This window comes from Diplotaxodon limnothrissa, linkage group LG3 (assembly GCF_057381915.1).
Source record: "Diplotaxodon limnothrissa isolate DT_005_m linkage group LG3, D_limnothrissa_male_GT1.1, whole genome shotgun sequence".
NCBI classification, from domain to species: Eukaryota; Metazoa; Chordata; class Actinopteri; order Cichliformes; family Cichlidae; genus Diplotaxodon; species Diplotaxodon limnothrissa.
Window position 1 is genome coordinate 32,301,831 of NC_140598.1, and position 27,760 is coordinate 32,329,590.

At 43.7% G+C, this 27,760-nt stretch overlaps 1 protein-coding gene across 1 annotated transcript in view; it reads right to left on the minus strand.

Annotated features, from left to right (window-relative positions):
* LOC146635417 (NXPE family member 3-like) overlaps positions 1-27,760 on the minus strand; it is a 70,285-nt gene that overhangs the window by 12,826 nt on the left and 29,699 nt on the right. The window contains exon 2 of the mRNA XM_085346963.1: positions 3,129-3,587. Within this exon, the coding sequence (XP_085203089.1) occupies positions 3,129-3,587 (459 nt within the window). The remainder of the gene's footprint in view (positions 1-3,128; positions 3,588-27,760) is intronic.

Genomic DNA, 27,760 nt, shown 5'->3' on the forward strand with positions numbered 1-27,760 from the left:
AATGGAACAGTTTTCAGCCACCTCCGGTACATGGATGACATCAAGCTGTATGCCAAGAGTGAACGAGACATCGATTCATTGATCCATACCACCAGGACATACAGCAATGACATCGGAATGTCGTTCGGACTGGAGAAGTGTAGTCGGATGATAACAAAGACAGGGAAGGTAGTCAGAACTGAGGGGATTGAACTACCAGAGGGCAACATTGAAGACATAGAGGACAGCTACAAGTACCTGGGGATCCCATAGGCAAATGGAAACCAAGAAGAGGCCACTAGGAAAGCTGCAACCACCAAGTACCTGCAGAGGGTCAGGCAAGTCCTGAGGAGTAGTAGTCCAGAGGAGCTGAACGGTAAGAAAAATATCAGGGCTATCAACACGTACGCCCTACCTGTGATCAGGTACCTTGCTGGAGTAATAGGCTGGCCAAAGGAGGAGATAGAAGCCACTGACATAAAGACAAGAAAGCTCTTTACCATGCATGGAGGGTTTCACCCCAAGTCCAGCATCCCGAGGCTGTACGCTAAGCGGAAGGATGAGCACCACAGTCCAGGATGAGACAAGGAACATCCAGGAATACATCACAAAGATGGCCCCAACTGACAGCGTGCTCAGTGAATACCTCAGGCAGCAGAAACCCAAGAAAGAGGATGAAGGCGAGGAACCATCATGGAAGGACAGGCCCCTGCACGGAATGTACCACCAGCAGATAGCGGAGGTGGCCGATACCCAGAAATCCTACCAGTGGCTGGACAAAGCTGGACTGAAAGACAGCACGGAGGCACTAATCATGGCAACACAGGAACAAGCACTGAGCACAAGATCCATAGAAGCTGGGGTCTATCACACCAGGCAAGACCCCAGGTGCAGGCTGTGTAAAGATGCCCCAAAGACAATCCAGCACATAACAGCAGGGTGCAAGATGCTAGCAGGCAAGGCATACATGGAACGCCATAACCAAGTGGCCGGCATAGTGTACTCCTCCCCCTTTTGTGAGTGGGGACGCTTCCTCTCTTTGCACTTTAAATGCTTTGCTTCTTTTATTGATTTTTATTGATTTTTATGCTGATTTTTTCCCTTTTTTCCATATGAGCTTACCTGCAATAGCTTTTGGACACTTATAGATCATTTGGACTAAAGTGTTCTTAACAGAAACAACAACATTTTTATAGTTGCCTTATCTTCAGCGCTCCATGTGTCTGTGGCCTACACACAGCTGAAGCCTGATTACAGTGTCTGGCCACCGAACAGCCTCAATAGCCTGGAAAGGTGCTAACCACTAGGCTAACTAGCAACATGATGCCTTCCCTCTCCACAGACGACTACCACAGCCTCCTGCAGAAGATTGCAGCACTGGAGACCAAAATTCATCATTTAGAAGTAAACGTGGAGGTAAATGGACTGTGTGGAAATGAAACAATCTTGCCTTTGATTCAAAACAATGGCGATGAGCAAGCTAATACACAGCTAAGGAGCACAGATAACATGACCAAGAAAGTAGACTCTGTGCATTATAAGAAATCCTCAAGCGATAATCCCCCCTTGGACTGTCTTGGTGCAAAGCCAAGACATAAATCATGTCTCCTGGAAGGGGGAGGACGTATCACAGACAGGGCACAGCGAGCTGAAATCTCTGAAACTGACTGGCCTTCACTTCCTACGAGACAGAGAAGCTCTTCTACCCCTGTATACGGGAGGAAACAGGACTGGACAACCGTGAATAGGAAGGTTAACAACAAACCTCCAAAACAACTGAATGTGAAACTGCAGAACAGATTTGCTCCACTATCAAAGGACCCTGGATCTATATCGGACAACCATCCATCTAAAAGTAGCGAAGTAAGGTCTGAAAATCTGTTGAAAAGTAAAAGGCCACAGGGAAAGCTAAAGGCTAGGCCTGAAACTCTGATTGTGGGTGACTCTGCCGTAAAGGATGTACAAAGGATGTGCGGTAAGAACACTAAAGTCCTCTGCTTTCCTAAGGATATGGTCAACAACCTGAAGGAGAGAATTCTTCAAATTGCAGATGAATATCCAACTGTGACAAACATTGTTCTGCATACAGGGTCAAAGAATGTGTCCAAACAACAGTCGGAGGTTCTGAAACAGGACTTTACTGGATTATAAAATACTGTAAACTCTCTGAATGCAGCTGTATTCATCAGTGGATTATATTATTATATATATATTATATAACACAGGCTGTGTAAAGATGCTCCAGAGACAATCTGGCACATAACAGCAGGGTGCAAGATGCTAGCAGGCAAGGCATACATGGAACGCCATAACCAAGTGGCCGGCATAGTATAAAGGGACATCTGTGCCAAGTATAACCTGGAAGTCCTGAGGTCAAAATGGGAAATGCCCCCAAGGGTGGTGGAGAATGACCGAGCTAAGATCCTGTGGGACTTCCAGATATAGACGGACAAAATGGTGGTGGTAGACAAACAGAAGAAGACGGCCGTAGTGATCGATGTAGCGGTTCTGAATGACAGCAATATCAGGAAGAAGGAACACGAAAAGCTCGAGAAATACCAAGGGCTCAGAGAAGAGCTTGTGAAGATGTGGAGGGGGAAGGCAACAGTGGTCCCAGTGGTAATCGGAGCACTAGGTGCAGGGAACAGCGAAGAAACTGTCTTCAATAAGAATTGTTGGCATTGGTGCTTTAGCATAACATCAAGTATGTGGTCATTAAGTGTCCCTTAAAGCAAGTAAGCTTGAAACTCACCTTAGACTAAGTACCTCATTATCCATAGCTACAGCAATATTAGTCATCACAGAGTGATGTGCTATTTACTTAATCACTTATCTTTGCTCACACACTTATTTTATTGTCCAGCTATCAACATAAAGAATGTGAGGCCCTTGACTACTAAAATACACACATTTTATTATATTTTTAGTTTTTTATTTCTATTTTATTAGTACTAGTCTTGTTATTTTTTGTTATTATTTTCTGTTTATTTCATTATCATTTCAGTTGATGCAATAATAAACTTCACAATTATGGGATAAATTAAGCATTCCTATCTTAAATCTGCTAGCAACTACAAATACATAGATAAACTCTTAGTGACTCCAGCAACAACTCCAGTAACAATAAAAATTAAAAGTTTTATCATCACCTCAACCTGTGCGCTTCCTTCCCAGAGTAAAGAGAATACAGCAGAGTAGGAACCATTGAGATGATCCACCACTTGTCCTGCAACACCAGCACCAAGGGTGGGGTTGTGCAGCCGGGCAAGTAAGACATCTCCTCCATACTTCTTTGTACGGCCCATCAAGTCATATATTTTGATCAGGGCCTCCAGTTTATCCCCTATTTGCCACTGTCCCTCTCTCTTCCTGGGGAGAATGGTGAAGGTGCTGTGGGCTGGATCACTGCTGCTATTCATAAAAAGAGGTGATGGTAAAGATGGGGTTTCAGGCCAAGCAATGGACTCTAGCAGAAGTTGTTCTTCAAGAGTCTCCTCAGGGGACAGTGGTTTTAACTTGCAGAAGTTGTAATGTATGTCAACAGGTTGAGTTACAATGGCAGCTCTTGGATAGGGGATGATGTAGGTGGTGTTTATTTTCTTCTGAAACTGGAAAAGGGAGAGAGCATGGCAGTTATATAAACGCTTCAAACAAAAGAAGTCTGTGTTTAGTTTTAAACACAACATAATGAATGATTCCTCTTGACGTGACATTTCCTGCTTTCACTATCTTGCAATGTATAATGCATGTCAGCTGAATTTCCCAGAGGAACTCACCCAAGCGATTAATAAAGTTTTATCTAGTCTAATCTAGCTCTTTATTCAATACAGTCATCATTAAATTATTACTTTACACCCGGATGTGTAAATGGGGGCTGGATCCAGAAAACTGTAGTGAGGCTATAGGAGGCGTCTGTCCGGGTGGTCTGGGTGAAAACTCTATTTTCGATTGTATGGTAAAGAAACATGGAATAGAGTGTGTGTGATAGGTCAAAAAAGAAAAAATTAAAAAGGGGGAAGGGGAAAAAAGAGAGTGGTTTTCCTAAAAATGGTTTCCTCAGCGTGAACCGGGTAAAAATGTGGAAGAGCAACTGGGGGAGGAAGATACACAAGTGTTTGTAATCAAGGTGACATCATGAGATTTGAGAGAAACAAAATTAGAAACAAAACAACTAGCCATAATGATCATGGGGCTGTCTGTTTCATGAAATATTTTCACCATTTTCATCATTATTATTTTGTTAGTTATCATAAAAGTACCACATGTGTAGTTGCATCACTTTGACATTTCAGAAAATACAAATGTCTGGAAAAAAAATATTATTTGTTGAAATTATTCCGGAAGACTAATGGTATTGTGGAGGTAAACACAGACGACACGAGAGCTCTCGATAAACACTGCTCGTTTATTACTCATCACCACAGAACTGAACACTTTCCCTCCAAAACACAGCAACAACACTTCCTGAGAACTGGGTGTGAGTGGAGCCCTCCAGTGGTCCACCACACATGCCCCCCCCTCCGAACACCCAGTAGGGTCATCCCCTAGTCCAGAACCCTTGCTTTGATTAAACGTCCAGAATGCCTGAACCGGGGAGGTGGAGAGCTGGCGGAGGGGAAACGAGCCTGAGGGCCAGGCTGGCATGGGCGGTCAGGAAAAACTGAAGATAGCTCGGGCCCCGCCAGGTGGGGGGCGCTCCCAGAGGAAGAAGCAGGGTTGTCCAGTCCAGTGGAAGGCGGGCGGCCACGGCAGGGGGCCTGAGCCGGCACCACCTGGTCATCCAGAAGCACATGTGCTGGTTTAAGTCTGTCAATAGAAACAGCCTCCTGCCGACCCCCAAAATCCAAAAGGAAATGCTTCCGGCCCGGCTGAATAACCCGAAAGGGGCCGTCATACAGTGGACGCAGCGGAAGCCTATGAGCGTCATGCCTGACAAAAACAAACTGCGAAGAGTCCAACGACCTCGGAACAAAGGTGTCGGGCACACAATGGTGCACTGGGCCAGGAAGAGAAAACGAGTCTCTTGGGGGACAGGGAGACAGCACAGAGGGAGCAAAGCACGGGGGTGGGCTCTCAGGCAAGAATTCCCCGGGGACCCGGAGGGGCTGACCAAGGACAAGTTCAGCCGGGGAAACCCCAAGGTCTTCTTTAACCGCGCAGCGCAACCCCAGTAAAACCCATGGAAGGCAGTCAACCCAGTTGCCATCTGTGAGAGAAGCACGGAACGCGGCCTTAAGCGACCGGTGGAAACGTTCGCACATCCCGTTGGCCTGCGGGTGGTACAAAGTGGTTCGGTGGACCTTGACCCCCAGGCCGTCAGCCATGGCAGACCAAAGCTCGGAAATGAACTGGGGGCCCCTGTCTGAGGTAATGTCGGCGGGGGGACCGAAACGCGAAACCCACATTGACAAAAATGCCCTGGCCACTGCTGCTGCTGTAGTGGACGCCAGAGGCACTGCCTCAGGCCAGCGGGTTGTGCAGTCCACTACAGTCAAAAGGTGCGTGAAACCTTGTGACTGCGACAGAGGACCAACCAGATCCACATGCACATGATCAAAAAGCCTCCCTGGAACGCGGAAGGATTTGAGGGGCGCCTGTGTGTGCCTATGGATCTTAGCACGTTGGCCTGGGATGCACGCGGCTGCCCAGTCTTTCACCGATTTACGAAGGCCCGGCCAAACAAACCTAGAGCTGACCAGCTTGACCGAGGCCCGGACGCCTGGATGAGAGAGGGCGTGTACGGAGTCGAAAACGCAACGACGCCACGAAAGGGGAACTACAGGGCGTGGACGGCTGGTGGAAACATCGCAAAGCAGGCTAGGCCCGCCGTTCCACACGGGTCTGTCCTCCAGTACAAGGCCCGTTTGCGCAGACCGAAGGGCAAGGACGGCCATAGCCTCAAAGTCTATGCCAACATAAACAGGAGAAACCAGCACGCGGGATAGACAGTCAGCCACGCAGTTGGACTTACCAGCCACGTGCTGAATGTCAGTTGTGAATTCGGAAATGTCTGCCAACTGGCGCTGCTGGCGCCCACTCCACGAATCAGAGACCTTGGACATCGCGAATGTCAAAGGTTTATGATCGACGTACGTGGTGAAGCTCCGACCCTCGAGAAAAAAACGAAAATGCCGCGTGGCGAGGTGTAGGGCCAGCAACTCCCTGTCAAAAATGCTATATTTGCGCTCACTGTCTCTAAGCGTGCGACTAAAAAAGTGAGCGGTTGCCAGACACCGGAGACCCGCTGTTCTAACACTGCGCCCACTGCCACGTCCGACGCGTCGGAGGTCAACGCAATCTCCGCCGACGGAAACGGATGGGCCAGCAGAGCAGCGTTTGCCAGCGCGGTCTTGGCCCCAGAAAATGCCTGGATGCGTTCAGGGAGCCAATCAATCGGGTCCTTAGCTGTTTTACCCTTCAAGGCAGCATAGAGAGGCTGCAGCAGGTGCGCAGCTCTGGGGAGAAAGCGGTTGTAGAAATTGACCATCCCCAAGAACTCCTGCAGCGCTTTAACGGACGCAGGATGCGGAAAAGCCGAAACGGCCCGGACCTTGTCTGGCAACGGAACCACACCGTCGGCGGAAATGCGGTGGCCCAAGAAATCCAGAACCGGCAAGCCGAACTGGCACTTGGAGGGGTTGATGATCAGGCCGTGTGCCACCAAGCGCTGGAAAACCTGATGCAGATGGGACGCGTGCTGACTTTCAGAGCAGCTGGCCACCAATATATCGTCAAGGTACACGAAGACGAAAGGCAGCCCGCGCAAAACAGAGTCCATCAACCGCTGAAAAGTCTGGGCGGCGCCTTTCAGGCCGAACGGCATGCGCAAAAATTCAAACAGGCCGAAAGGGGTAATAACAGCAGTTTTGGGGACGTCTTCGGTGCGCACGGGAACCTGGTGATACCCCCGCACCAAGTCAATTTTAGAAAAAATCGAGGTGCCGGCGAGGTGGGCGGAAAAATCCTGGATGTGGGGAATGGGGTAACGGTCATTCTCCGTGACATTATTCAAACGGCGAAAATCTCCACACGGGCGCCACCGACCGTCTGACTTGGGCACCATGTGTAGCGGAGAAGCCCAGGCACTATTCGAGCGCTGCACTATGCCGAGGCGCTCCATTGCGGCAAACTCTTCCCGAACGACGGAGAGTTTCGCGGGGTCAAGGCGGCGCACACGTGCGAACACTGGGGGACCGACAGTCGGAATATAATGTTCAACCCCGTGCTTCGTTGCCGTATTCGAGAAATTAGGAACAGTCAGTGAAGGGAACTCCAAGAGCAAACGCTGAAAAACATTCCCTGAAGTCACTAAATTAGCCCGATTCAGGGGCTCGATGGCGCGAGTGAAACAGGGCATTGAAGAAAAAGACAGTGCATCGATTAAGCGTCTGTTAGCGACATTGACCAGCAGTCCGTGGGCACAAAGAAAATCAGCGCCCAAAATAGATACAGAGCTAGCGGCAACAACAAAGGTCCATTGGAAATCCCGACCATGAAAACAAACAGTCACGAACCTTTACCCGAACGTTGCGATGGGAGAGCCATTAGCCGCAATAAGCTGCGGTCCGCAGCCCGCTGCTAAACTGTCGGCTCCGGACGGGGGAAGGAGGCTCTTCTGGGAGCCGGAGTCGACCAGGAAACGTCTCCCAGAGCGCGAGTCTTCTATGAAGAGCAGTTTTTCTTTGTCGCCAGCGGTCGTGGCCGCTACAGGGCGCTGGCGGGGTCCATTTGGATAATTTTGAAAATAAAATAGCAGAGCATGTCATTTTGAACTCATTGTGTCACGGTTCGGCATGGCAAACCGTGGGGGGTGTGGGGAAGGAGGACCCAGGCGCGGTGCTCTATATACAAGCAGTGCGTTTATTTACTGTGATGGAACACAACAACAATAAATCCCCGTGCTTTCCCTGACTCCAGTGTCGTGTCTCTCCGTGACCAGTCCGTGTCTCAGCACTCCTCGTGCTGGCTGCCGTCTAGCGCTCCACACTTCTCATGGAGTCTCACGGAATGATCCCGCGTCGGTGGGAGCTCCAAGACTCTCCTAAGTAGCTCCCCCGACGAGGCCTGATCAGCAGCAGGTGTGTGGCTTCAAGTGTGGCCAGACCGTCAGCAGGGCCACACCCACCAGGCCTGAAGGCGCCCACCGAAACACATATACATACTAGAGATGGCACGATACCACTTTTTTATGTCCGATACCGATATCATAAATTTGGATATCTGCCGATACCGATATGAATCCGATATAGTGTTTTTTAATCAACAAAACTGTTTTTTAAAATATCTTGCTGCATTTTGCAAGTCTGCAAGTTCATACTCAAGTTTAAAACAACTACACTAAAGCTATTCTGTTATACCTGTATACAAAAAAAAATATTTCATAGTTCAGCAATACTGATCAATCTAATAAACTTAAACCTACACCATCCTCCCTATTCTGGTATTTTAAAGAGTACTTAGCGTAAATATTAAGCAACCTAACTAATAGGGTTCCAACTCCCAGCAACAACAAAAATAAATAAATAAAAAATAGGGAACCACCCCTCACGCGCCACCTCATGATGCTTAATCGACGTAATCAACCTTAATTTGATGCAGTGTGAAAAAAAAATGCACAGAAATCAATTATTTTTCAAGAAATATTAAATAGATTCAACATCTTTCTTCAACAAAATTGCAGACTGCACAGATGGTACCTTCCCAAAGTAAAGAGTACTATAGCTTACTAGGGTATATATATTAGACTTAATAGTCACTATATACAGTAATTGACTTCTATTCATTTTACATCAAATTAAAACTTTGGGTGTCAGATAATTATTTATTAAAAGCTCGACATTTTAAATGAGAATAAGAAAGAAAAGTATGTCTTTGTGCCCCCTTTTCCCTGTTCATGCCCTATCGGCCCCCCTGGCTAAACTTTGCTAGATCCGCCCCTGCACAGTTACCAGCCGTCAGCTACGTAGAAAAAGATCCTGGTGTAGAAAGTAATATTAAATAAATTCTAACAACAGCTTATCAAGCTTAAACGTTCTGCTGTTGTTCAGCCGCTGGTTTCCTCTTTCTGGTGCAAAGTGGGCCAAAAATAAACAAGAGAGACGGACTGGCGACAGAAAAGCCGATCAGCTGATCATTAAGCAGTTTCACGATTGAAGTAGCAGCCGGAGAGCGAGAGGCAGTCGCTTGTTAAGCTTAACGTGGGAATGCTTTACAAACATTCAGAGATGGACTTACACACTTGCTTTACTTCTCTCGGGGACAACTTTGTCGGACATGAAATCCCGGGTTGGTAGCGAAGCTCCAAATGCTCAACCCGACCACCGACAGGTCTCGCACGCCACAGTCGCTCTATCACGGGATGCATACTGCTCCGACGTGCTAAGGTTATGAGGCGAGTTACAGCGTGTCGCAAGTTTTGTGAGGTGCTTTCGTGATATTTAATGGATCGGATTACATTTTTTATTTCTCTCCGATATCCGATCCAGTAATTTAGGTCAGTATGGATCCGATATTACGTATCGGTATCGGTCCATCTCTAATACATACACACGCAAACAGGGAGAGTTTGTGTTTTTTCATTGGTTAAGCACTGCTTCCAGCCAAGAGTGATACCATATATGCCCCATAGCTGCAGAAAAGGCTAACATTGTTATCTTTTTACAAAAAAACAGCAGAACATGAGAGGTTTTTGGACCAATTTTGTGTTGTCGGCTGATTGGCTTTTCTGTCGCGACTCCGTCTCTCTTCTTTGTTTTTGGCCCACTTTGCACCATAAAGAGGGACCCGCGGATAAACAACAGCAGCACGTTAAGCTTGATAAGCTGTTGTTAGAATTTAGTTAATATTACTTTCTACACCAGGATCCTTTTCTACGTAGCTGACGGCGGGTAACTGTGCAGGGGCGGTTCTAGCAACGTTTAGCCAAGGGGGCAGGTAGGGCATGAACAGGGAAAAGGGGGCACAAAGAAATACTTTTCTTTCTTATTCTCATTTAAAATGTTTAGCCCATATGGAAAAGAAATAGTAAAAACTTGTATGACTTAACTCATGAAAGTGGGCACTTTCATGAGTAAATCATATAAGGCTTACATGATTTACTCATGAAAGTGGCCACTTTCACATTACTTTCATATATTGTTTTAGTAAGTATCCAAAACATACAAGTTTCATTATATAATTTTTCAAGGGATCTTATATCTGTTTTTACTCTTGTATGCTTTTCAAACAAGTTTCACACAAGACAGATACAAACTTTATAAGATTTATATATATCTTTTCCATATGGGAGCTTTTATTAAATAATTATCTGACACCCAAAGTTTTAATTTGATGTAAAAATGAATAGAAGTCCATTACTGTATATAGTAACTATTAAGTCTAATATACCCTAGTAAGCTATAATACTTTTTCCTTTGGGAAGGCACCATCTGTGCAGTCTGCAATTCTGTTAAAGAAAGATGTTGAATCTATTTGTCCGAGCACTTAGATCTGCTACCCAAATTCTTCTGGAGCAACCTCGTTCTCGGCTGAAGTCTCGCGGTGACCGCGCGTTTGCTGTAGCTGCCCCGGTCTTATGGAACAACCTTCCTGTTGCTATCTGGGCGTCTGATTCTATGCCACTATTTAAATCACGGCTGACTTATTTGTTTAATCTTGCCTTTCCACCTAGTTAACACTTGGTGTGCATTGGTACATTTTTATCCGTTATGCTTGTGAACTACTTTTATATCTTATGATTGTCAAGGTTTTTATAATCGATACGTGCCTGGTCCTTCCTCTTTTCCCTCCCATCTCCCTTTTCCTATTTTATTTTTGTCAAGCACCTTGGTATACCCTTGGTTTTTTAGTGTGCTTTATAAATAAAGTTTATTTATTATTGATATTTAATATTTCTTGAAAAATAAAAGATTTCTGTGCATTTTTTTTCACACTGTATCAAATTAAGGTTGATTACGTCAATTAAGCATCATGAGGTGGAGCGTGAGGGGTGGTTCCCTGTTTTCTTTTACGCTAAGTACTCTTTAAAATACCAGAATAGGGAGGATGGTGTAGGTTTAAGTTTATTAGATTGATCAGTATTGCTGAACAATGAAATATTTTTTTTGCAAATAGGTATAACAGAATAGCTTTAGTGTTGTTGTTTTTTAAACTTGAGTATGAACTTATACAAAATGCAGCAAGATATTTAAAAAAACAGTTTTATAGATTAAAAAACACTATATCGGATTCCTATCGGTATTGGCAGATATCCAAATTTATGATATCGGTATCGGACATAAAAAAAGTGGTATCGTGCCATCTCTAGTTACAGCAGAAAGTGGAAAGTTACATAGCAAAAAATAGAAAAACACTGGAACAACATATACTGTTGTTTCAGTGTTTATACAGCAGCTACCAGAGAATTCAACATTAATGAATCAATGGTACGGACCCGTTTGTCAACAGTGCGCCTTATAATCCTTTGCGCCTTATGGTCCAAAAAATACGGTAATGGTTTCTGTTTCTGTATCTCCCCTTGCGTTCCTGGTGTCATGTCTCTAGTTTAGGTTTTGTTCTGTATTCTTTTTATATCACTTTTTTCTCTGTGTGTTTTATGCTTGTCTTTGTTCTCTGTCACTATACCTTCCCTGTGTTCCAGTTATTTTTGTCTCTGTACTTCATGTTTCCTCTGTTCCCATGTCTTCCATGTTTCCACGTCTAGTCTGTGTTTTTATGAATGTCATGCTTCCTGTTTTGTCTCTGTCCTGTATGCAGTGAGTCTATTTTTGCTTTCCCCTTGTCTCACTATGTCTGATTTGTCCCAGCTGTGTTTCCACCTGTTGCCTGTCGGGATGAAATATTATTTTATATTCATAATCTATGTTACTATGCATAATCCTTATTATTACTGTTGCATCATTTATGATTTATCATTGTTATCATTTCATTGACACATTTATTGAAACTGGTGAGGTTATATTAAAGTCTGTATTTCAGGTGTTAGCATAAGCACATAATAATCTTTCATTGCAGGTGCAACTGTAATCATGTTATACACATATTGCATAATTAAAGGGTTGAAGCTTGGTCAAGTTAATTAATGGTTTGAAGCTACGGGCAGCGCGATGTCTGGCCGATCAATGGAGCAAAGTTCAAGCTGGAAGGATTGCTTAGACACAAATGAACAACTACAGGCCGATCTCAAATCTCCCATTTTTAAGTAAGATCATTGAAAAAGCAGTTTCTCAACAGCTCAGTTACTTCTTAAAACAGAATAACTGCTACGATGCCTTCCAGTCAGGTTTTAGACAGAACCACAGCACTGAAACCGCTTTGACCAAAGTGTTTAATGACATATGTCTGAATACAGACAGTGGAAAAATGTCAGTCTTAGTTTTACTGGATCTCAGTGCAGCATTTGACACAGTTGACCACAACATATTACTCAAACGACTGGAGAACTGGACAGGTCTTTCAGGAACTGTACTAAACTGGTTCAAGACATACTTAGAAAACAGGAAATACTTTGTATCAATAGGTAACTTCACATCTGAGAAGACAAGTATCACATGTGGAGTTCCCCAAGGTTCCATCTTGGGACCCCTTCTGTTTAACATTTACATGCTCCCACTGGCACAGATTATAAAGAACAACAAAATAAACTATCATAGTGTAACCCAGTGTTAATTTGGTTATCTGATATTGTGTGATATTCAGTATATATGTATATACCTATATTGGGTGTTATAAAATGTTCTTCAATGATTTTGAGTTTTTTTTATTGCTATTGGTTTGCGGCTGCTTTACGACAGTCGACTGTGGTAGTACATCCTAGCGGGAGGGGCTATGAGCTCACGTGGCTTGTAGCTGTGCCAGAGAGCAAGCTTGGGTGAGCTAGCGGGGAATATCTCCTTCTGCAGTAGCCTTGAAAAGGACTATTGTTCGTTCTCCTGCCAGGTAAAAATCTGTTTCGTATGTATATTATACTATTCCATGTGTTATCATGTGTTTGCTATGATGTGATGTGTAGTAATGGTTATTAAGGTGCTAATCGCTAATCGAGGCTAAGCTAGCAAGCTCGACAATTAGCCGCCATGCTAAGCGGACGTTGGTAGCCAAGTTCGTATGTCACTATAGGGTTATGAGCTCACGTGGCTTGTAGCTGTGCCAGAGAGCAAGCTTGGGTGAGCTAGCGGGGAATATCTCCTTCTGCAGTAGCCTTGAAAAGGACTATTGTTCGTTCTCCTGCCAGACGCCTCGCTGCTGTGCTGCCTTGCTGCTGTGCTGCCTTACTGCTGTGCTGCCTCGCTGCTGTGCTGCCTTACTACTGTGCTGCCTTACTGGTGCCATTAAAGGACAAGCGGCCGCCATCCCTTTATCCATCCGGACCTTGATTATTTGGACCGAAGTACTCACACACACGCCCGCACTCAGTGCCATACACTCTCTTTATTTTGCTGGCCAGCTAATACCATTGTTTTTTTTTGTTTTGTTTTGTTTGCATTCACAAAGACTATCCAAAGACATTTTGGTTATTGTCAAATAGACACTCTCTGATTACGGACTGAGGAGGTTGTGGTGTTACAACCCCAGGACTGAGAAAAAGGACTCTTTACATAATATATTCACTTGTCTCCTGGTTAGGAAAAGTGACTATTGATGGAAATATTTTTCTTCTTCTTGTCTTTGTTTACATTGTATCCCAGAGAAGTTTTAAGTTGTTCAGGTTGAAACATTTGCACTTAAAGTCGGTTAAGTTTCCTTTGATATATCAGTGTCAAGCTGATGTTTAAGAGGGTATGTTAAGGACAGATGTGCTCCAGTCCGTCAATCCTTTAAAGTGCTGGACACCGATGGTAAATTGCCATCAGACCCTAAATAAATTGTCCTCTGCTGTTATCCATATTGCTTCACTCATTCTTTGGTGAGTAGACGTATTGGTTACAACTAAGAGTAGTAGGAAAAAAATTGGCGCCCGAACAGGGACTGGAGCGCATCACTAACTTTATCCTGAAGCACATGCACAGACATCTGTGAATTCATCTACTGCTTTGCAGAGAGAGACAATGGAGTTTTGTGACAGGTATGGTTTTGATCCAGAGTACACTGTTTTGTTAAAAGGGGCTAAAGCCGAGATTAAACTACAAGAGGTGCAAAGAGCATTTGCTTTGCTGGATCACGTGGTCAAAATTCAACAAATAGATAGTCTCCCTGACACTATTTTGTGTCAGTTCACTGAGTCCATTACCCCAATGCTCATAGATGGAGAACATTCAGCAGATGGGGAGTGTTGGGAGGTTATTCAGATAGATGAGTACTGTCCTCAGGGACCTGACAGTTTTCACCTGGCGCATGATGTGGTCCCCCTCGCTCGAGCAATTGATGATGTGACTGCTAGTTTCAGAGAACAAGTAAACGAACTGGCATTAGCATATAATGTGAGCCCCATGACTTTAAGTCAGGCTGCAGTGAGCCACATGTGTGGGAAAAATGATACATATAAGGGGTTAGCTACCTCAACTCCTGCCTTGGGAGTTAAAACTCAGTCCACACCAGGTCCCAGGTCAACTGCCGCCTGTGATGATGGCCATGTGCCCAAGGCTAAACAGGCACTTGATGCGGACTCCCTGCTTGTTGATCCTTTGCCAGCGGAGGTTCAGAGAGTCATTGTGGAGCACATTGTAAAACATGACTCGCCCATGCACACTCCCTCTGGTTTTGAGCTCCGCTCATTTTCAGGAAACTCTCCAAAACCCCCTAATGAGGTAGAGTACAGGGTATGGCGACTTAGAGCTAAACAGGTACTAAATGACTCTACCCTTTCCGAAGGACAGCAGCGCCGGGTTTTCCTGGATAGCTTGGCTAGCCCTGCTTTGAATGTGGCCCTTTCTATTGGGTCTCAAGCACCACCAAAAGACTATCTCGATGAGCTTGACAAGGCTTATGGCAATGTCACTGGAGGTGAAGAGCTGTATATCCAGTACCTAGAGACTCATCAGAATAGTGGAGAAAAGGCATCTGATTACTTGCGCCGACTCCAGACGTTGCTGCAGGAGGTAGTTGACGGTAATGGCATACCTAGAAGTGATTTTGATGTTCAGCTACTAAAGCAGTTCCTCAGAGGTTGCTGGGATGACTCTCTAATTGCCACTCTGCATCTAAAAGAAATAGTGGGATCTGCACATCATGTTATTCCCACTTTCTCAGAGCTGCTTTTTAAAATCAGAATGCATGAGAAAGAGAGTCAGTTAAAAGAAATGCGCAGGAGACGTTACATGAGCGGCACCTCAACTAAAGTGCAGGCTCGAACACTCGTAGCCACAGATGACGGCAGGCCTTCTGGCACCTTCCCACAGCGCTGGATGCTTGTACCAGAGAGCAACTGGAGGAAAAGAAAAAAAAAGAGGAGTGGAGGAAGTATGTTCGCCCCCTTGTACATGCTTATAACTGTACAAAACATGACGCAACTGGAGAAACGCTCTTCCTTCTGATGTTTGGTAGAGAGCCACGCCTTCCGATTGATCTCTGTTTTGGACATAGTCCACGTGGCCACAGCACCAGAACACATATTCAGTATGTACGAGAACTAAAGAGTAGGCTGAAGTATGCATACGACCTAGCCTCAAGAAATGCTGAGAAGAGACAATTGTTGAACAAAAGACGCTGGGATGCTAAGGTTACTGCTCTTCCATTGGAAGTGGGTGACAGAGTCCTGGTAAGGAATCTGAGCCTAAGAAAGAAACACAAAATCTCTGATAAGTGGGAGCCTATTGTGCACATCGTTGTTAAGCAGACGGATGAGTCTATCCCAGTTTATGTGATTAGGCCAGAGGATGCAGAGGGCAGAGAGCGAGTTCTGCATCGTGACATGCTTCTTCCCTGTGGGTTCCTACCGGTTAACCTGCAATGTGACAGTCAGGATGTGCTAACCAGTTCGGTTCAACCTCTCATGAGAGTGGATGCAGGGAGCAACACAGAAGAAACTCGGCTGGAGGAGGAGTTTGGGCAAGACGAGGAAATAAACTTTACATCCAGCCAATTTCCTGACAATGACTTGTTGGCGGATCAAAGGGATGTTCTGGGAGAACAGGAGGCGTCCCAGCCACAGTATCCTCTGAATCCTGGGGCACCTGAATTCATTGTAGATCTGACAGGATCGGAGACAGCAAACGATGAGGAGGTGCTCAGCCCAGCCCCAACATGTGGTAGGCCACAAAGGAGGAGAGTGCCACCGGCTTATCTCAGTGACTATCAGGTCGGCTACAAAGTCGATTGTAAGTATCACAGTTTCAATGCGCCGATGACACTTGCATTGCTCAATAACTTTTTCCTGTCATTACAACAACAGATTGCTGGGTTAGTGCAATCTCTGTCGGGTGATAGTGACGGGGACGTCACACTTTAAGCAGGGGTGGATGTAACCCAGTGTTAATTTGGTTATCTGATATTGTGTGATATTCAGTATATATGTATATACCTATATTGGGTGTTATAAAATGTTCTTCAATGATTTTGAGGTTTTTTTTTTATTGCTATTGGTTTGCGGCTGCTTTACGACAGTCGACTGTGGTAGTACATCCTAGCGGGAGGGGCTATGAGCTCACGTGGCTTGTAGCTGTGCCAGAGAGCAAGCTTGGGTGAGCTAGCGGGGAATATCTCCTTCTGCAGTAGCCTTGAAAAGGACTATTGTTCGTTCTCCTGCCAGGTAAAAATCTGTTTCGTATGTATATTATACTATTCCATGTGTTATCATGTGTTTGCTATGATGTGATGTGTAGTAATGGTTATTAAGGTGCTAATCGCTAATCGAGGCTAAGCTAGCAAGCTCGACAATTAGCCGCCATGCTAAGCGGACGTTGGTAGCCAAGTTCGTATGTCACTATAGGGTTATGAGCTCACGTGGCTTGTAGCTGTGCCAGAGAGCAAGCTTGGGTGAGCTAGCGGGGAATATCTCCTTCTGCAGTAGCCTTGAAAAGGACTATTGTTCGTTCTCCTGCCAGACGCCTCGCTGCTGTGCTGCCTTACTGCTGTGCTGCCTCGCTGCTGTGCTGCCTTACTACTGTGCTGCCTTACTGGTGCCATTAAAGGACAAGCGGCCGCCATCCCTTCATCCATCCGGACCTTGATTATTTGGACCGAAGTACTCACACACACGCCCGCACTCAGTGCCATACACTCTCTTTATTTTGCTGGCCAGCTAATACCATTGTTTTTTTTTTGTTTTGTTTTGTTTGCATTCACAAAGACTATCCAAAGATATTTTGGTTATTGTCAAATAGACACTCTCTGATTACGGACTGAGGAGGTTGTGGTGTTACAACCCCAGGACTGAGAAAAAGGACTCTTTACATAATATATTCACTTGTCTCCTGGTTAGGAAAAGTGACTATTGATGGAAATATTTTTCTTCTTCTTGTCTTTGTTTACATTGTATCCCAGAGAAGTTTTAAGTTGTTCAGGTTGAAACATTTGCACTTAAAGTCGGTTAAGTTTCCTTTGATATATCAGTGTCAAGCTGATGTTTAAGAGGGTATGTTAAGGACAGATGTGCTCCAGTCCGTCAATCCTTTAAAGTGCTGGACACCGATGGTAAATTGCCATCAGACCCTAAATAAATTGTCCTCTGCTGTTATCCATATTGCTTCACTCATTCTTTGGTGAGTAGACGTATTGGTTACAATAGCTATGCAGATGACACACAAATATATATCACAATGTCACCAGGAGACCAAGGCCCTGTACAGGCTCTTGGTAAATGCATTGAGGAAATTAATGACTGGTTGTGCCACAATTTTCTCCAGCTAAACAAAAACAAAACTGAGGTAATAGTCTTTGGCGCCAAAGAAAAACGATTACAGGTCACCAGAGAACTTCAATCTATACATCTAAAAACCACAAACCAGGCGAGAAATTTGGGTGTAGTGATGGATGCAGACCTAAACTTAGAAAAACACATTAAGACAATAACAAAGTCAGCTTACTATCACCTCAAGAATATTTCAAGGATAAAAGATCTGATGTCTCAACAGGACCTGGAAAAACTAGTCCATGCATTCATCTTTAGTAGGCTTGATTACTGTAACAGCATCTTTACAGGTCTACCTAAAAAATCAGTCAGACAACTACAGCTCATTCAGAATTCTGCTGCTCGAGTCCTCACTAAGACCAAAAAAGTGGACCACATCAGTCCAGCTCTGAGGTCTTTACACTGGCTGCCTGTCCGTCAGAGGATAGACTTTAAAGTTCTGATGCTGGTCTATAAAGCTCTGAATAGTTTAGGACCAAAATACATCAATGACCTCCTGACCCAGTATGAACCTTCCAGATCCCTCAGGTCATCTGGATCCGGTCTTTTATCAGTTCCCAAAGTCAGAACCAGACACGGAGAAGCTGCATTCAGCTTTTATGCTCCTCATATCTGGAACAAACTCCCAGAAAGCCTCAGATCAGCTGAAACACTCAGTTTATTTAAATCCAGGTTGAAGACTCACCTATTCTCAGCTGCATTTGAATAAAGCACCAAATCCACACTTTTAAGCTTAAATTTCAAAACTTACTGATTTTATCTACTGCTCTGATTTATCTGTTTTGATTTTATATACTGTTTTGTTTGTTTGTTTGTTTGTTTGTTAAGTGGGTTTAGAGCTCTGGGTAGCTCCCCAGCTGGGTCTAGACTGGGTCTAGAGAGTATTTTAAATTCAGGGAATTTAAAATAGAAAGTAGCTCGTCCACAGAAGGACTGGTAGCTCCCCTTACGATAAGGGTTCAGATCGCGTATTTTAAATTCAGGGAATTTAAAATAGAAAGTAGCTCGTCCACAGAAGGACTGGTAGCTCCCCTTACGATAAGGGTTCAGATCGCGTGAACAGGTGTGGGTTTAGAGCTCTGGGTAGCTCCCCAGCTGGGTCTAGACTGGGTCTAGAGAGTATTTTAAATTCAGGGAATTTAAAATAGAAAGTAGCTCGTCCACAGAAGGACTGGTAGCTCCCCTTACGATAAGGGTTCAGATTGCGCGAACAGGTGTGAATGTGTGTGTTTAGTTAGTTTGTTTGTTTGCTTGTTTTAATCAATTTTAAATCATGCTTTTTATTTGTTTTTGTTTCTAATGTCTCTGTAAAGCACTTTGAATCACCTTGTTGTTGAATTGTGCTATACAAATAAATTTGCCTTGCCTTATATATATATATACAATTTAACAAATGTTTTCTATGATTGTTTAAGAAAGGAAATAAAGGCCGTGTGCCCTGTGCTGTGGAGTTTGCCTGGTAACAGATGACGTAGAGGGAGGTCATGCACTTAGATTAACGACACAGACATAGCCTGTCTGGGTAAACTGATTGCAAGTGTTGTTTATGTCTAGACAAGTAGAATAAATGGATGCATATGGAGGAACTGAAAGAGGAACTGTTCTGTTTTAGTGACGCAAGTTACTGGTCATCATAAGTATAAATATCACTGAAGAGAAAATCTCCGTCCCGGTTTCCCTCCAAGGCACGAGCACCGATAAGCAGAGTTCTGTCCTTTCTTTATTAGATTCCTAATTATTCAAAGTAACACTCAAGTATGCCGTTCAGCTGGGTTAGTTACAGCGCCGGGAGCAGCTTGGGAGAACAAGGAAACACAGACTGCTTCAGGTTGCCTTCCCAAATCAACTCAAAGGTTTATTCAGTACAAAACAGCTTATATAGAGGAAAAAAAGGTTCGTGTGTCAGCAAGTTCTCAGTTCAAACCGGTACAGACCAAATAAGGAAACGTCTTCCTGCCTTGTGAGCAAAGAAGTATCCTTTGTGTAGTTTATCAGTTCAGCTACAATTTATGATCATTCCAGCAAAATACACTCCTAGACATAGAATACAGAGTTCTTTCATTAGTGAATTCTGAAACGAACCACCTGGCCTTTAACGAGCCTTTTTCTAAGAGATAAAGAAGGGAGGATGGGAGTAAGGAAGTGGTCTCGTCTCTGTGGTATTTTCGACCTTGGGGTACCAGCCTGTGAGTCTTACACATCAATTCTTGGGTCAGAGAGAAAGAGAAAAACAACTAGTAAATGGGCCTTATTGAGTAACAGTTTTCACTACAAAGCAATATCCTGTAAATGCTACCGTGGTATCAAAATATTACAACAATCACAACCACCTATTGTAAGGCGGGAGATGGAGCCTGATGTTTGCAGAGCCTATCTTCACCACATATATGTATTTAAATAAAATAATTTGTGTTGACCCACTATGGACTTTCAGTCGTATGTCTCTTCCTCAAAATTCGAACCGCGACAGCCTCTCATTATCCAGCCTGTGTATTTTATTCCTCAGTCTGCCCCTGCTTGTTGCGTCATTAACCATCAAACCTCCTCGGTGCTGTGTAGTGATGCGCGAATCATGAACGACTCGTTCAATACTCAAGAATGACTTTACTGACTCATGAATCATGATTCACAAGCCCAACTGACTCACTGACTCATCCCTGTTGCTGTTAGTGAAATGGCTCTTAGAGCCGGATCTTTGAAGTGAACAATGCGAGCCGACTCCTTATTGGGAGCCGTGGGTTTTTTGTTTTTTTCCTTTCTCTTACCCTCTCTTTCACTTTTTTTCGCTTCACGCTGCAAGTCCCTTGTGTTTGCGTTGAGCAGAGACGCCAAACAGGGCCTTGCATTTGCACCCCTCTGCTCAGCGCTAAGCTGAGGGGGCGGGGGCGGTAGTTACACTGTCAAAAACAGCAGTAGCACACAAAGAGAGCAGGAGGGAGGGGGAAAGAAAGATAGCCGGGAGCAACAACAAGAGACAACACCGTCACATTTTAAAAGAACAGTAAAGAAAATGAGTGACACCAAGAAAAGAAGCAAAGTCTGGAGGCATTTCAATCTTATTGACACAACAAAGGCAGAGTGTAAAGTCTACAAGAAAAGGATATCATACAGAGCCGGCTCCACAAACAACATGCACAGGCACCTAAGAACTGTCCACCCATCAGTGCAATGGGAAGATAAAACGCAGTCAGTTGAGTGTGATATTAATATTTCTAAATGCCAACCTTTCCCTTAATTAAAGATCTGGGCGTTCCTTTTTTCACCCTTTATTTCCATATTTTAGTTTATATTTAATTGTGTTGTGGTTTGCAGTGTTTTGTGTTGTTTCACTTTAAATTTGTTTAAAAGGAAAAAGCTGAACATTTTAAGCTTACTTTTCCGTGTTCCGAGTCCTGCATTAGTGTCCTTCCTCCTGCCTGCCACACAGACTAACCATGACAGACGGAACAAACCATGACTTGAAAATATAAATTTAAAAAGAAATGTTACACTCTGGCACAGAGTTAAATGCCAGCATTCAGACATTAAACAGACTTTGACAGGACTGCAGAAATTCCCCACACTGACATCCATGCTCACCACAGGTGTTCCCGGGTGTTTTGTTCCATCTTTCTTTGTTCTGTATCCTGCCTTATGTTTCAACATATAAAAAAATAAAATAAAAAATAAATAAATTCTCACCTCGAGAATGTCCATGACATATATCATGGAGATGAATACAAAAACAGCCAATAGTAGGAAAATGCAGCCACGTTTCGGAAGGCGAGAATAAACCTGCATTTTACAAAGTGGAGACATCGTAAATAAACAGTGAATACTCTGGGTGTAGTACACTCTGACTTGCTCAACTGGTTTTGGAAAAAACAGCATTCAGTGGTCTGAGTGAGGAAAAGTAAATATCTCTGTGCCTTTGCCTCTGCGCTCCTTCTCGGGATGGAGCCCTTGTGGCTCCTCCCAGGACTCCCGTCTGATGTCAAACAGGTGGATATATAAGCTACCTGTCTGACAAGATTACCACTCATGACTCATATTTAATTGGATAGCAGTTCTGAACTCTAAAAACAGTTATTAACAACAGCAGTTGTTAGACATGAATATTTGCATTAATTTGCTCATCGAACCGCAGTTCTGTGACTCTACAAAAAACTACTTTACTGAACATTAGTGATGTGTCGGTCGCGAACAAAACGGCTCTGAGAGCCGGATCTTTGAAGTGAACGACGGGAGCTGTGTTTCTTTTTTTCTTTCTCTCTCTCTCTCTCTCTCACCTTTTTCGCTTCACGCCACACGCGAGCCTTGTGTTTGCACTGATCAGAGGGAGGAGGAATGGTAGTTACAATCTAGTGATGGGATTTTCAGGTCTTTTTAGAGAACCGGCTCTTTCGGCTCCGAACCGGCTCTCCACGTTGTTTTGTTGCTTTAATTAATTTATTATTAACAATAATACAAAATTATGCACAAAAGGAATTACTAATGTAAAAAAAGTGGTTTTATTTATATATGTTTATATATAAATATATGCGGTGGCCCCTAGAGACAAAGCACCTACAAACTCCAAAGAACATACAAGCTCCAAAACACACTTCTTGCATTAACTGAACTTCCAAAACAGAGCTACCTAGATCACTTAAATTACACAATTGAAAGCATATGTGTATTGTTTGTGTATTTACACACAAGCACTCATATATATTCAAATAATTAAAAATAATGTTCATTTACCTGTTACTACCACACACCAAATCCAGTCGTTGGTACTTGCTGGCTTGTGTAGCCACTAGGTAACAAAAGCTCAACACTCCGCCTAGCATCCTGAAGCACTTCTGTTGTGTTTTGTAAGTGTTTTGGAGTTTGTACGTGCTTCGGAGTTTGTACGTGCTTTGTCTCTAGGGGCCACCGTAAGTATACTTTTATTTATTCACTCCACATAAAGTGTAATAAATAAATCATATAATACAAAAGCCAAGTATTCACATTTCAACTTTTAACCATTTAAATTTTCAGCTTTTTCCTATTAAACCAATTTAAAGTGAAACAACACAAAACACTGCAAACCACAACACAATTAAATTTAAATCTGAAAAAAAAAAATAATTTATTCATGCAGGCCCTGTCATATGGGCCTGCATGAATAAACTTTATGAATCCTTTATCATCCGCAACTGAAAAATGTTGTGGATGATTACTATACTTTTCTAATGTGATGTTGTTGTCCCTGGCTCTCTTTATCCCTCCTGCTCTGTTGCAAGTCACCCTTGGGTTTGCGCTGAGCAGAGACGGCAAAATGTCTGTGAAGGTTCTCAGTCATCCAGGTCATTGTAGTCAAAGGAGCTTGCAAAGAAAAGCGTCTGGACTTCTTTAAGTTCCCTTTAAGCCTGAAGGAAAAAAGAAGGAACACACACATGTAAAGGAAGCACTAAAAACGTGCGGCTATCCTAAATGGGCGTTCTTAAAGTCAGCAAAGAGTCACAGAAAAGAAGATCAGACACCAGCGAGGGAGGCTAAGAAGGACAGACGCAACAACATTGTCATCCCCTATGTAGCCGGAGTATCAGAAAAACTCAGGAGAGTTTTGTCCAAGCATGACATCCCGGTGCATTTCAGACCCAGCAACACACTCAGACAAAAACTGGTTCACCCGAAAGACAAAACCCCAAAACACAGACTTAACAATGTGGTGTATGCTGTACAGTGCAGCGAGGAATGCCCAGACCTCTACATTGGAGAGACCAAACAGCCACTTCACAAGCGCATGGCACAACATAGAAGAGCCACCTCCACAGGACAAGACTCAGCTGTCCATCTGCATTTAAAGGACAAAGGACACTCTTTCGAGGATGCCAATGTTCACATTTTGGACAGAGAGGACAGATGGTTTGAAAGAGGAGTGAAAGAAGCAGTCTATGTCCACTGTGAGCGACCATCTTTGAACAGAGGCGGGGGTTTACGACACCAACTCTCTGCCATCTATAATCCAGTTTTGAGATCCCTTCCCAGACGCCTTAATGCCCACTCACATCCTGGGCCATCTGATCTCAGGAATTCGCATGATAGTGTGGGGCCAGGTTTCACAATGAGCTCACCCGAAACCCTGGCTGATTGAGACCCACACCCAGTTTCACACCTTGGCTCATGTAATTAGAGGATCATCAGGGGGTCCTTTTGTCCCTCTGTGGGGGGTCACTCCCACTAGGTTTAAATCTGGGACTCTCCACCATTTGACCTTAGAACTGAAGAAGCTTCTCGGATGAGAGGTGAAACGTCTTCAAGCAACTTAAAGAAGTCCAGACGCTTTTCTTTGCAAGAGACGGCAAACAGTGCCTTGCGTTTGCGCCCCTCCCCCCTCGGCTCAACGCTGAGCTGAGGGGGCAGGGCGGTAGTTAAACTCGCAACAGCAGTAGCACACAACAAGAGCAGGAGGGAGGGGAAAGAAAGAGAGCCAGGAGCAACAAGAGACAACACCGGAAACACATTGGGAAGGTACAGTAAAGAAAATGAGTGACACCAAGAAAAGAAGCAAAGTCTGGAACCATTTCAATCTTATTGACAAAGCAAAGGCAGAGTGTAAAGTCTACAAGAAAAGGATATCATATAGAGCCGGCTCCACAAACAACATGCACAGGCACCTAAGAACTGTCCACCCATCATAAATTAAAATATTTTAATTTATATTTTATTGTGTTGTGGTTTGCAGTGTTTTGTGTTGTTTCACTTTAAATTTGTTTAAAAGGAAAGAGCTGAAAATTTAAGTAGTTAAAAGTTGAAATGTATGAAATGTAAATAGTTGGTTTTTGTATTTTATAATTTATTTATTACATTTTATGTGGAGTAAATAAATAAAAGTATATTTACAGTGGCCCCTAGAGACAAAGCACGTACAAACTCCAAAACACAACAGAAGTGCTCCAGGATGCTAGGTAGTGATGTGCGATACCACTGATTTCCTTTCCGATCCGATACCAAGTAATATTCAGGGTGGTATCGACGATACTGATCCGATACCGATACTTTGTACAAAAACGTATTTTATTTATTGTATCTCAAATTATAGCGTTATAATGATTACAGGGCATCAGATTACTTGTTCTTATCACTTAATAATGCAGGGTTCATAATATAGAAACATGATATACAAGTCACTTTGATAACTTAAAAATGTTATTGTTTGGCTTTTTCAGTGTTTTATTTGTTTTCACACAGCTGAATAAACGTCAAACAGAAAATGATTAAAGAGAAGTGTGAGACGGTCGAGAGTTTACGTCAGCGCCCGGTTGTATTCACCCTCCACCGAGGGAGCTCGTGACGTACAACCCGGCTTTCTTTAGACCGCGAAGGCCAGGTGCTCAAGTGGAAGCAGCCTCTGAATTTGGACACCCCCGCTGTTTCCGGGCCGGCCAATAATAAAGGTGATTTAACGTATTTTATCCGATAAATAAACCCTGTAAAATGTATTCATCACCCCCCCCCAACAGACCTTTTGAATGTCTCCCTAGTAGGCTACGGCCACAACACCTCACTCTTGGAGCACTTTTTTACCACATGTATCGCAAACCACGTCTCAGCTGTTTGTGGAGGTAAAATACGTCCGCACAATTACGCTCAGCCATTGTTGTGAGTGCGCACGCCAAGGCGCTGCGAGACATTTATACAGCCGTATTTCGCACATGACTATGAAAGGCGGAAGAGGAAGTAGTTCCTTTGAATGTAGACAATCCGAATGTTATAGTTTCTTTCCACTGTGTTCCTGTTAATGATAAACTACAAATTTACTCTAAATTACTAAAATATCGATATTTTAATGTGAGAATCGATTCTAGAACATAAATGATTGGTATCGGAGGAATCGATATTTCAGGATCGATCCGCACATCACTAATGCTAGGGGCCGTGTTGAGCTTTTGTTACCTAGTGGCTGCACAAGCCAGGAAGTACCAACAATCGGATTGGGTGTGTGGTAGGAACAGGTAAATGAAGTTTTCTTTTAAATTATTTGAATATATATATATGGGTGTTTGTGTATTAATACAAAAACAATAGACATATGCATTCGATTGTGTAATTTAAGTGATCTAGGTAGCTCTGTTTTGGAAGTTCAGTTAACGCTAGAAATGTGTTTTGGAGTTTTTACGTGCTTTTGAGTTTGTACGTGTTTCGTCTCTAGGGGCCCCCATAACTATTTATATATAAACATACATAAAGAAAACCATGTTTTTTTTACATTACTACTTCCTTTTGTGCATAATTTTATATTGTTGTTGATATTTAATTAATTAAAGCAATAAAACAACCTGAAGAGCCAGCTGGGAGCCGAAAAAGCCAGCTCTTTTTAGTGAGCCGAGCCGAGAGAGCCGGTTCTCTAAAAATAGCTGGAAATCCAATCACTAGTTGCTGTTAGCAAACTAATTTCATTAGCAAAACTATATCTAGCTTATAATTAAAATTGTGGAGAAAAAACACAACATGTAGTATCTTAACAAAAACATGTCTAATCTGAACTGGAAGAAAAATCCCTAAGTAGAGGCTCACATCAAGACAATAGTTCCTCCGTTCACAGTAGCATCGCTCTGCTAACATGCTAACAGCACATTTGAGCTACTCACCCCCTCCCTTCCTGTGCTGAATTATAGCGCGAACGAATCACTCAAGACTCACTCACCCCCTCCCTCCTGTGCTGAATCATAGTGCGAACGAATCACTCAAGACTCACTCACCCCCTCCCTCCTGTGCTGAATCATAGCGCGAACAAATCACTCAGGACTCACTCACCCCCTCCTTTCCTGTGCTGAATCGTAGCGTAAGCGAATCACTCAGGACTCACTCACCCCGTCCCTCCTGTGCTGAATTATAGCGCGAACAAATCACTCAGGACTCACTCAGGACTCACTCACCCCCTCCCTCCTGTGCTGAATCATAGTGCGAACAAATCACTCAGGACTCACTAACCCCCTCCTTTCCTGTGCTGAATCGTAGCGTAAGCGAATCACTCAGGACTCACTCACCCCCTCCTTTCCTGTGCTGAATCGTAACGTAAGCGAATCACTCAGGACTCACTCACCCCCTCCCTCCTGTGCTGAATCATAGCGCGAACAAATCACTCAGGACTCACTCAGGACTCACTCACCCCCTCCCTCCTGGCTCACAGCTTCTTCTTCTTGGTTGGCAACCAATGTTAAGGCGCATTACCGACCCTTGGCTCACAGCTCAGTTGACATTTAGATGAGCAAATATATATTTGACACATTTAAGGAAAATACTAATAAAATAAAAATAAACAAAGAAAATGTTCCCTTTAGAATTTTTTTTGCTCTAAAAAAACAGTTGTTTTCTTTTAGAATCACTCGTCCTAGCAGTAGGATATACATGAAAAGAGAAACAAATTAAGTTTGAGCGAAAATGTAAATTTTTTGCACTTTCTGGTCAACTGACTCAGTGACTCAAATGATCAAAAAGCCGATTCACTTGGTGAGTGACTCATTAAAACTCAATTCAATTTTATTCATATAGCGCCAAATCACAACAAAAGTCGCCTCAAGGCGCTTCATAGATACAGAGAAAAACCCAACAATCATATGACTCCCTATGAGCAAGCACTTTGGCGACAGTGGAAAGGAAAAACTCCCTTTTAACAGGAAGAAACCTCCAGCAGAACCAGGCTCAGGGAGGGGCGGCCATCTGCTGCGACCGGTTGGGGTGAGAGAAGGAAGACAGGATAAAAGTCATGCTGTGAAAGAGAGACAGATTAATAACAGATATGATTCAATGCAGAGATGTCTATTAATACATAGTGAGTGAGAAAGGTGACTGGAAAGGAAAAATTCAATGCATCATGGGAATCCCCGGCAGCCTAGTTCTATTGCAGCATAACTAAGGGAGGATTCAGGGTCACCTGGTCCAGCCCTAACTATATGCTTTAGCAAAAAGGAAAGTTTTAAGCCTAATCTTAAAAGTAGAGATAGTGTCTGTCTCCCGAATCCAAACTGGAAGCTGGTTCCACAG